The sequence below is a fragment of the Hippopotamus amphibius genome, chromosome 3 (assembly GCF_030028045.1).
Source record: "Hippopotamus amphibius kiboko isolate mHipAmp2 chromosome 3, mHipAmp2.hap2, whole genome shotgun sequence".
Taxonomy (NCBI): domain Eukaryota; kingdom Metazoa; phylum Chordata; class Mammalia; order Artiodactyla; family Hippopotamidae; genus Hippopotamus; species Hippopotamus amphibius.
In genome coordinates this window covers 178,929,863-178,941,776 of record NC_080188.1, presented here as the reverse complement: position 1 = coordinate 178,941,776, position 11,914 = coordinate 178,929,863, and the positions used below count along the sequence as shown (strand labels likewise).

General features: G+C 36.3%; 1 protein-coding gene across 2 annotated transcripts in view; it reads right to left on the bottom strand.

Moving 5' to 3' along the window:
* Window positions 1-2,775: 2,775 nt before the first annotated feature.
* Window positions 2,776-11,914, bottom strand: part of TAF1A (TATA-box binding protein associated factor, RNA polymerase I subunit A) — a 32,875-nt gene continuing 23,736 nt past the window's right edge. The window contains exons 8-11 of one of the 2 annotated variants that reach the window (XM_057729312.1): window positions 7,623-7,689; window positions 6,751-6,874; window positions 5,053-5,207; window positions 2,776-3,791 (exon numbers count right to left, since the gene is read on the bottom strand). In XM_057729312.1, coding sequence (XP_057585295.1) covers window positions 3,784-3,791; window positions 5,053-5,207; window positions 6,751-6,874; window positions 7,623-7,689 — 354 coding nt within the window. In that variant the 3' untranslated portion in view covers window positions 2,776-3,783. The remainder of the gene's footprint in view (window positions 3,792-5,052; window positions 5,208-6,750; window positions 6,875-7,622; window positions 7,690-11,914) is intronic. The other variant, XM_057729311.1, reaches the window with a different exon arrangement.

Below are 11,914 nucleotides of genomic sequence, written 5' to 3'. Positions count from 1 at the left end.
AGCTTAGGGAAAATATTAATAATTTATCATTTGTGTTATGCACTATAGTTTATGAAGTATTTTCTCACTTCACCTCTGTGATCTTCACAATAATCCTATTAGCTAAGCAGGGTAGACATGCCCTTACCAATGTACAGACAAGTGACTTAAGTCTCAGAGCGGTTCCATGAAACACTTAGGGTCATGATTTAGGTGACTGGGAAAGATGGCAAGAAAATTTAGGTGTTCTGAATTACAGCCCAGATTTTTCTCATTCCATCGTGATGTATAAAATTATTTTTTAAAAGAAAGTACAGCAACCAATTTTACCTGTCTGCATTCTGTAGGTCAGTGGTCCCCAACCTCTGGGGACCAGTACTGGGTCTTCGGCCTGTTAGGCACCGGGCCACACAGCAGGAGGTGAGCGGCAAGCAAGTATAGCTCCTTCTGCTACCCACCATTGCTCGCATTACTGCCTGAACCATCCCCCACCCGACCCCCATCTGTGGAAAAACTGTCTACCACAAAACTAGTCCCTGCTGCCAGAAAGGTTGGGGGCTGCTGCTGTAGGTAAAAAAACTATGAAAGCTTATGATAAACCCAGGATTCAAATCTAACAGTCCCCTGAGGCCCTACCCTTGGCAGAAATTGACCAAGGTTATTATTGCCTATCAGACAGTAATATTACTGCCTACGGACACTCAGTCCATAACGTTCATAAATTTTCATTCAGTTCTATTCAATAGTTAATAAGCCAGAAATTCTGTTAGGTGTTGGTGATATGGACTTTTTTTTCTTATTTGTTTTTTATTTGGCTGCATTGGGTCTTTGTTGCTGTGCATGGGCTTTCTCTAGTTGTGGTGAGTGGGGGCTATGCTTTGCGGTGCAAGGGCTTCTCATTGTGGTGGCTTCTCTTGTTGGGGAGCACAGGCTCTAGATGCATGGGCTTCAGTAGTTGTGGCTCACGAGCTCTAAAGCACAGGCTCAGTCATTGTGGTGCACGGGCTTAGTTGCTCCATGGCACGTGGGATCTTCTGGGACCAGGGATTGAACCCATGTCTCATTGGCAGGCGGATTCTTAATCACTGTGCCACCAGGGAAGTCCCGATATGGAGATTATTCAGCTTAGGTCATATATGATTGAGAAAGATAGATGTACGCAGGTCATTAAACAATGTGGTGATTTGACAAGAGGCTGTAAGGGGAGGGATTGGTGAGGACACAGAGAGGGAACCTTCCATGCTTGGGAGAGGGGATGGGTGATTGATCCTCTCTGTTCTTCGTCTTGCTCCCTAGCTCAGGGCTCTGCAGGTTATAAACACTGACTGAAGTGGGAGGCAGTACACATAGCACAGAGTGTGATCTCTGGAACCACACTGATTGGCTTACAGTCCTGGTGCCAGCACCTGCCAGCTGTGACCTTGGGCAAGTTACTTCATCTCTGAGGACCCCACTTTCTTTCTTGGGGTAATACAGGGATAATTCATAGGACTACAGTGATGAGAGGAGGTAATGTAAAGCCCAAAGTGCTTGATAAATTTTAGCCTTTATTATTCATGAAACTGACTTTACTTCTAGCGAGCTTAAAAAAATTTCAGCTGATTCACACTGCTCTTATTGCATAATTAGATACGAACATTCAATAACCATATCTACTCACTTCTCCTTCATTCTCGCCTCCATCCTGCTAGGGATCATGAGAATTCATAAATCCTACTTTAGAGCTTTTAACTAAAGGTTTCAGGGAGTAGATGTGCTGATGATCTTGGCCTAGACTTTGAAGTTTTGTCCACGTCTTCTGGGAGTTTCATCCCTATAGTGTTGATCTTATTTGGAACTCCTGTACCACCCAAGCATGGGCTCCCAGTGGTCAAGCCGGTCCTGTTCATTGGTAGCTTTCACTTGCTTTACTTTGGTTCTGTGGGGCACCTACTTGTTTCACACACATAGTATAAGGTTGGGTAGTTATTTGTTGATAGTCATTTATTTACTAAGTATAAAATAAAGAATTAAATTATTGACAAAGCATAATATGTCTCCCAATTTTCTCACAGATGGTTTGAAATTAGCAGGAATATAAGCCAAAGGGGAAAATGTGTGGTTTGCCATCGGAGTATTGGACTTGCTCTGAAGTTAGGGAGCCTTCACGGAACTCAAATACTAGTTATCTGAACAGTAAAGGTGTATGAGCCAAGACAGTTCTGAAGAAGCACTCACTCCACCAGTTACCACAACACGCTATAAAGCCCGGCTCATACTCCAGGAAAGTTGTTCTTGGCTTCTGAGCGAAGCTTTCTCATTGGGCTTCCGGTATGACCCTGGGACACTATTTCTCCACTGTTCAGCGACCTACTGCTACATCCTGGTTTCCAAGAGAAAGGAAAGGGACACTGGAGTTCTAGAGCATGTCTTAGATTGCTCAAAACCAACAAAGCTAGAGTCCTTTAAAGTTAGGCCAGTGCCAGCTGAAAGCAACCAGGCCCCTCGACCCTCTCTGACCCAAATGAGTCCTCTAGAATCAAGGTACCTCTCTACGAGAGGTCACATAACCCCACACTACCATGTCTTACTACCAAAAGAGAAAGAGGAGGAGTCCTTTTCTAAACCCTTCTCTGTTTCCTCAACAACAGAACTCATCACCAATATTATTCATGGTCATAAACCTAACATGGATTATTTAGCATCTAAAAGAATACAAGTTCATTTAACAGTCCCACAAGTTATACTTTATTACACAATTATCAGAGGCAAATTATCTGCAAACAGCAATAACTGCTATAGAGCTATATTCTCTGATTAAACAAATATTTTTATTTGAAGATTATTCCTTAATAAATGTTACACTTAACAGTACAGAAAAGGGAAAAAATATATTTACAAAGAGCAAAGGCAATGAGACTGCTTCTCTAGGTATAATTGGTAGTAAAAGAAAATATTAAAAAAATATAAAAATAACTTTTTTGTAGCCAAATAAGCTACCTTCTTAAAATACCAAATAAATACATTTAAAGCTATCAACTGAGTTACTACTTTGTAGCTACTAATCTGAAATAAATTCAGTGTCAGAGTCCTGGATTTACAATACTGTATTTTTTCACTGATTTCTTCATCTGCTTAATTTTCTTCTTTAAGACTTGATGATCTTGTTTTGAAATATACCGAAAATATCTACAACCTTAAAAAAAAAAAAAAAAGGCCAAATGAACAAAAAGTTTTAATACTTATCAAATTCTTCAAGTACATTTCTACATTTTTAAAATTTTGCTTCAACTCTGGCATACTGATAATTATAAAAATAGACAGATTTATATTATCTACACCAATATGTCTAAGCCCATTTTCAGAGCAGTCGCCAATGAAATGTACTGCTTCCTACATACAAAAATATTTCTAACCCATCATAATGAAAGCATATACTTTAGCTTGTTTTCTACCTTCCCTCCTAAGCCTTAGTTAAGGTGATATGCCTATTATATATATTTCTGTACTAAATGAGCATTCTCCAGAAGCAAACTACTATAGCTTCCTTCTCAATGATAACTTGGTGAAACAGCCAAAGAAGTATCCATAACAATAAGGAAGTTTTCTGTAGAAAATCTTGATGTGAAGAATTAGAATAAACAAATCACAGGTTAGAAGAGATCAGAAATCATCTAGTCATTCCTGCCATCCATCTAGCAGGCAGCTGGATGGTGACCTGCAGATATGCCAAAGGTGCCAAAGGTGTTCATCAGAAGTTCTACCTGCTTCTCATAGTCTTACAATGCTAAGCGGATCACTAGTAAAGTATTTCAGAGACGTGAATCAAATTCCTGTAAGAAAATTGTAAACTGGATGTTATAAGGACTCTACTTAATAAATGAGACCATATCATATATGAAAAATTAATTTTATCATAGTATCAGCTTGCATTTATTCATCTTCCCAGGGAAACTGCTAGGATATATATTGTACCTAGAGGAATGACTTTATTATCCCTGAAAACAGTATGTGAAAATTGCTATTATTGATTATTTCATTAACTGGGAAGCAGTGGTATGGGTGGTGTTAATGTAATAAGTTGTGCTTCTAAACACATCTACTACTTTAGCAAAAAGAAAATACTTTGTACACAGATTTCTGCTTCTATCTAGAATACAGAAAACTGGAAAGAACTTTGCTCCCAATCTAACATACAGAAAAAGGCAAATAAACTACAAACTCTTAACTTCAAGCCCACCTGAGCTGAAGTCACAGGGCAGCCAAGAAGCCTGAACTGCCAGGAGGACAGGCTCCTCCAAGGAGAAACAGGCCTGGCTGGCCTTGAGCAGAGCACGGGAGGAGCAGCTACAGTGCCCTACTCCAAGCACAAAGCAAAGGCAGACCACGAGTAGAATTCGAATCCAGGAGGTAATGAGGGTAACTAGACGATGAACAAAACCCAGCTCAACTCCCGACAGATTGACTCAACCCCCACACTAACACCCTGAAAGAAGAAAAGGTGAGGCCATTCTCAGGCATTTTATGCCTGGTATTTGCAGAATATTTTAGAATTTACAAAGCAGGTTAAAAGTTTTAATAGCCAAGATATTCCCCAAAGAAAAGACTGATTTCCTTTTCTCTTAAGAGGATTTTTAGGTGAGTTAATGGGAGGTTCTTCTTTTTTCTTTTCGTAAGGGAAGAAAATGTCTCAACCTTACAGGAACAGGGAAGTAAATATAACAGAAAGCTGTCATTAAAAAGCTGTCAAAAAAAAAAAAGCTGTCATAAAGAATATTTTTCTATTTCTAATAGACAACCTCAGTAAACTTTCTCTACAGCACAGCCAAATGGTTCTTTGTCGTGAAAACAATCTACATCCTGTATCTTAATGGCCCCTAAAGATACTTAAGTTAGAGAATAAAAACCAATGACAATCAACAGTACAAAATCACTGTTTCTAATCCACAGAAATTCTCTACAAACAGATCACTGGCCCCCAACTCAGGATTCATTTTTCTATTCAGCAGTTATTTCCCCAGCATGAATGGTCACACTGTAATTTCAAAATCGCCTAAAAGTTATGTCTAGATAAAAATAAAACAAAACATGTACCTTTTCCTAACAATAACCCAGCTACCATAGCTTTCTCACAAGCCAAAGCTTTATCGTCCTTCCAATCACTTTTTGCCCAAAAGTAGCTGAAGTGAAAGCTTGGCCACCAGTTTTTCCTGGAGTTCCACTCTTCTTGAACCCAGGCAAGATGACTCCTGGAAAAGAAAAATGTCAAAAGGGAAGGTCAGTGATGGTGACAGCGCTACACTGTCAGAATCTGAATTAAGCAGGGTGTGTGGAAAGATGACAGGGAAGATGTTTCCAAACTAACTTCCAAGTATAGCCATGGCACAGTACACGCATGAAAGCAAATCCTTTTTAGTCCTCTTTGATCTCCACGTCCCATTTTCCATTTAATTAAATGGCTAGTTCAGGGCAGCACAGCAGTTAACAGCATGGACTCTGAGGTCAAAGTCTCAGATTCAAACCCCAGATCTTCCATTTACTACCTGTGTGATCTGGGCAAGTTGCTCAACCTCTCTGAGCCTCAGTTTCCTTGAGGATACTAATGGTGCCCATCTCATAGCACTGGTATTGTATAAAGCTCTTTGCATGCTCTCTGGTACATGGTAAATGTTTAGTACATAGTAAATGTTTAATAAATGTTAGCTATTATTAAATAGTAAATGTTTAGTACATAGTAAATGTTTAATAAATGTTAGCTATTATTATTTATTACTTAAAAGTTACTTTGAAATCTTACTTTAAATTATATGCTACAAAGAATTACTATTCAAATTGAGATGCCATTATTATACAAATACAGGGACACTTGGGTTTGACAGCTGAACCCAGGCAATGCTAAGTGTTCATCAATAATTTAATTGAGCAAAGACTTATTTAGCACCTATTGGCCCTTGTGGCAGAACTTCTAGAGGTTTAAAAAGTGAGCAGCACATTTCTCTGCCTTCAAGAACCTTACGGTTAGTAAGGGTTTGTACAGTGCTTTATATTTGGAAAGTGGTTCACAGTGAGTACATCAACATATCACACCAGAAACACTTCCTAATCAGGACTGTTCAATCTCTAAGGTCAAGTCAGGTTTGAAGCCTGAAGCAAGTTCCCACTCATAATGAATTTCCTAAGCAACTAAAATGAATATAATAAATCAATGAAACAATTCTGTGATACCCTTTATTCTCTCACACACAAGGTAAAAATGACAAGGTTCACTCCTTTTCTTTTACTCCAAATGTGGCACTGATGACTTATGATCAGAGGTAGAGTTTTAGATACCCAGCTCACAAGGGACTTAATAAATATCTGCTGAATGAATAACCGCGCCAATTTTATAAGGTCCTAAAAAAACCCACTGAAGATGACTGAAAACAGCTGGGAGAAGAGCTGCTTCCCATGTGATCTTATAAGCTGATGACACAAATCACAAAGAGCTTCACAAAGAATCTAGTGAAGAGCGGAGGTGACCCCTTCTAGTCCTGATTTCCTTCTCCCTCAGCAGTGTACGGCAAGTGATAGTACCTATTTTGATAGCACAAAAACTCTGGATAGAATTTTCCTATGTTTTACTTGTGATTTCCTATTTCCTGTCTTCTGATGTACTCGAAGAAAACAGCTGAAGACACTGTTCAAGAAATCCAAAAACATAAACAAAGAACTTTGAAAACTGACAGATAGTAGCTAAAGTATTACAAAACATTATTAATGCTGACCCAGTAATAAACACCGTATGTTTCTTACCCCATTAAAGTCTGTCTGAGACACTGCGCCAAGTATTTCCAAGCAGTTATATTTTTAGTGCATCCAGCAAAATCTAAGACTCCAAATAATACCTCCAAACCCAGTTTATGGTGTTCTTCCTTTTCTGCAATGGTCACAACAATTAGAGTTTACAGAAAGCACTTAAGAGCACAAAGCTAAAAGAGTATCTTCCATTGGTAAAATATCATTGAATCATCAGCCTTTTAGTTGGATGAACAGTTTAAAACAATTCATTATGATCATACTCTCCTGTGATGAATCTGAAGAATTCGATAATTTAGCCACATTAATGAAGGCGGGGTGGTAAGTCTGACCTCCATACGGGTTTATACCACTGAGAACATTATTTAAAGTACTGGCCCATTTGTGCATTTTACATATATTCTCCTCTATTAGGAGAGGAACTGAGGTAGTCCCAATACCTACTGGACTTAAGCAAAATTTCCTCCTATGAAGAATTATGTTCTTTTCTATACCAAGCTGAATCCCAGTAAAGATTAAAATGAGCTGAATTATACAATAATTGATATTATTATATCAACTGAAGCCATTTTTCTTTTACAACCACTGCCTAACATTCTATAGCAGGGGTCGGTAAACTTTTTCTGTAAAGGGCCAGAAACTAACTATTTGAATTTGCAAGCATTACAAGCTGTTACAACTATGCAACTCTACTGTGGTAGGGCAAAAGCAGCCATAGACGATATGTAAATAAATAGAGGTGGCTGTGCTCCAACAGAACTTGATTTATACAAAGAAGCAAGAGGTGGATCTGGCCCATGGCCAACAGCCCGCTGACCCCTAGTCTACAGCTTGTCTGCACAAAGACATATAAAACAAAAATTACTCACCTGATTTTCTCAGTAATCTATGGAATTCTAACATCAATTTATGAGATGGTACAATCTGATACAAAATCTGGAAGAAAGAATAATCTTGCAATTTTTACATATTCTAAAGGCGTTTCTCTAACTTCAGCTTACTTTCAAATAAAGTTCTTACTATCCAATATGCCCTAGGTACATGAATCAAGGATTTAAAAGATACTTTGCTTTTATCCAGTTTCAATTTTGGTATACAAAGGTATTCTATGCAAAGCTTAAAGAAATATATAAATCCCTGCTAATAACAAGATAGCTGTTTGGGGCGGGGTGGGGGATGGGTGTTGTGGATGGACAGAGGCTTTTTATTTTCTTCATATTTGTACTGTTTACCACACCTAAAAACTTAATTCCTTTTCAGTAGCCAAGACTGAGGGAAAAAATAAAGGAAAATCAATATTACCCAGAAAAGATATTCAATATTTACTGATCACAAAAGGTCAACAAATATATAAAACAAAAACCAAAAAAAGGCAAAGGCAGTTATTTTGGAAGACTGTATTCAGAAACAGTACATTAAGAGTATTCAAGTCAATATTTTTACACAACAGGGAGAAGTTAAAGGTGTTCCTTTTTAAGAATAAGATGGACTATTTTTATGAATATGCAAAAAATAGGACTGAAAGTATATTTCTCACTTAAACACATTTAATCTTAGAAATGAATTTATTCTGTCTGCTTGCTGAGGTACTTTAACCTTACACTGAAATAATTTCCTCCAAAATGAAAAGTAAATTTCTTAATTTCTCCTAATAGCTTTTAAATTAGAGATTAATTATGATCAATATATCAATATCAGAGAGTATTATTAAAACTCAATTTTTATGAAATCACTTTTTTTGATTTATGGAATTCTATATATGGCTCAATTCACTTAGATTTTTTAAAAATATTTTATTGAAATATAACATGTACTAGAAATGTATACAAATCATGAGTGTGCCATTTGAAAAATGTTCACAAGTTATACACACTCACATAATCAGCACCCAGATGAAAAGACAGAGTATTATCAGAACTGAGAAGTCTTTCATCAGTTTTGCAAAATTCTTAGCCATTAACTCATCAAAGGTTGGCTTTGTCTGTTTGTTTGCTTTTGCCCTTTTTGGTCTTTTCAAAAACACCATTAATGATTGACAACCTGAGTGAAGTTTAGCATCTTGCTTTTGTTGTAACTCTCCTTAGTATTTTCTTGTACAAATGTATCAAGAGAAGTCTTGGAGAGTAAAATTAAAATAGCAACTTTAAAAGTATTAGGCAGTTGGCAAGTAAGACTGTAGTACTGATACAGACATATAAACCAATGGAACAGAATTCAGTATCCAGAAATAACCAAATATCCATGATCAACTGATTTTTGAGAATGGTGCCAAGACAATTCAATGGGAGTAAGAATAGTCCTTTCAACAACTAGTGTTGGCACAACTGGATATCCACATGCAAAAGAGTGAAGTGAGACCACTACAGCATCACACCACGTACAAAAATTAACTCCAAATGGATCTAAGACCTAAACGTAAAAACTAAAATTATAAAACTCTTTGAAGAAAACCTAGATGTAAATATGTGTTAACTTACATTAGGCAATAGTTTCGTGGATGTGACACAATTAAAGCATAAGCAATCAAAGAAAAAAACAATAAATTGGACTATCAAAATGAATCTTCTCTTGTGCTTCAAAGAACACTGTCAAGAAAGTAAAAAGATGACCCCTAGAAAGGGAGAAAATAGTTGCAGATCATATATCTGATAAGGGTCTGACATCCAGAATATATATAAAGAACTCTTACATCTCAACAACAAAAAGATAAGCAACCCAATTAAAAAATGCACAAAGGATGCGAATAAATATTTCTCCAAAGAACATAAACAAATGGCCAATAAGCACATGAAAAGTTGGTCAACATCATTAGTCATTAGGGAAATGCAAACCAAAACCAAAATGAGACACTGTTTTCCATCTACTAGGATGGCAATAATAATAATAATACAATAACAAATACGAGTGAGGGTATGGAGTAATTAGAACCCTCATACATTGCTGGTGAGAACATGCAGCTGCTTTGTAAGCAGTTTGGCAGGTCCTCAAAAGACAAAACATAGAATCAGCATATTCTGGTGACTACTTCAAGGTATATATACCCAAGAGAACTGAAAACATACGTCCCACAAAAAGTTTTACAGAAAAGTTCACAGATGTCTCATTCACAATAGCCAAAACAGTAAAAACAACCCAAATGTCCATCAACTGGTGGATGGATAAACAAAGGCTGTATAGTCACACAGTGGAATATTACTGCTCCATAAAAAGGACTGAGGTACTGACACATGCTACAACACAGATGAACTTAAAAACATTACGCTAAGTGAAAGAAACCAGTCACAAAAGGCCACATATTGTATGATTCCACTTATCTGAAATGTCCAGAATAGGCAAATCTACAGAGACAGAAAGTAGGTTGATGGTTACATAGGGTTTGGGCGGAAAGGGTGGATGTGTGCTAATGGGTACGGTGTTTCTTTTCAGGGTCATTAAATGTTCTATAATAAATTATGGTAATGGTTGCACAACTCTGTACATATATCAAAAAACCATTGCATTGTGCATTTAAAACAGTGAACTTTGTTATGTAAATTATATCTCAAAAAACTTAAGAAAACGTATAGTGCTCTGAATAAGAATAAACCAGTAAAATCAGGTTTTCTTTAAAAATTTTTTTAAAGTATTATGCAGTAAAACAAAGCCTGTTGAAAACTTTATGACATACAGTTTCCACATCTGAAGGTTTGATAATGTCAATTTTAATGATGATACAAGTACAGATTAGAGTGAACTGGCCTTTTAAAAAGAAGATTGGTAGAAAAGAATTTTTCTCAGTCATTTGTTTAGGTTGAAAGGAACCTTTCTTTTTCTTATTCCTCTAAAATATGATTAGAAACTGACCATGAAATGTATAAAGAACTCCTAAATTCAACAACAGAAAAATTCAAACACCCAATTCAAAAAAGGATAAAAACAGACATTTCTCCAAAAAGAGTATACAAACGACCAATAAGCACATGAAAAGATGCTCAACACCAGGAAGATGCAAATCAAAATAAAAATGAGATGCTGCTTCACACACATCAAGAGAGTTATTATCAATTTCTTAAAAAAGGAAAGTAATGAAGTGTTGGTGAGGATGTGGAGAAATTTAAACCCTCACGTATTGCTGGTAAAATAGTACAGTTGCTGTGGAAACAGCTTGATGGTTCCTCAAAAGGTTAAACAAAGAATTACCATGTGATCCAGAAATTCCACTCCTAGACATATACTCAAACTAACAAAGGCAGGGACTCAAACACATACTGTACACCAATGCTCATAGTGGCATTATTCACAAAAGCCAAAAACTGAAAACAACCCAAATGTCTATCAACAGATGAATGGATAAACAAAACGAGGGGGAAAAAAAAAAAAAAAAAAATATATATATATATATATATATAAAATGGAATATTACTCAGGCTTTAAAAGGAAGAAAATTCTGATACATGCTATAACATGGATGAATCTTGAAAACATTATGAAATAAGCAAGACATAAAAAGACAAATACTGTATGATTCCACTTAGATGAGGTTCCTAGAACAGGCAAATTTATAGAGAAAATAGAATAGAGGTTGCTATACACCTGAAACACAATATTGTAAATCAACGATACTTCAATACATTTTTCAAAAAAAGTAGAATAAAGGTTACTAGGGGTTGGGGGAGGGGTAATGGGGAGTTGTTTAATGGATACAGAGTTTCTGTTTATAATGAGGAAAAAGTTCCAAAAATGGATAGTGGTGATGGTTGCACAAAACTGTGAATGTACTTAATGCCATTAAAAATGGTTAAAATGGTAAAATTTATATTACATATATTTTACCACAATAAAAAAAAATTAATTAATAATCCCAAACATGAAACAATTAGGGGTAAATTTAACAAAATATATACACTAAAAACTACAAACCATTTCAGAGAAAAATAAAATACCTAAATGAATGGAGAGACACAGCATGTTCACAGTTTGGAAATCTCAATATTATTAAGATGCCTATTCTCTCAAAATTGATCTACAGATTCAAAGTTCCGCCAAGATATTTCTGTAGCACTAGACAAGCTGATTTTAAAATGTACATGAAAAGTCAAAGGACTTTAGAGAAGCTGAAAGCAATTTTGAAAAAGGAGAAATTTGTATGACTTTCACGACATGATTCCAAGACTTACTATAA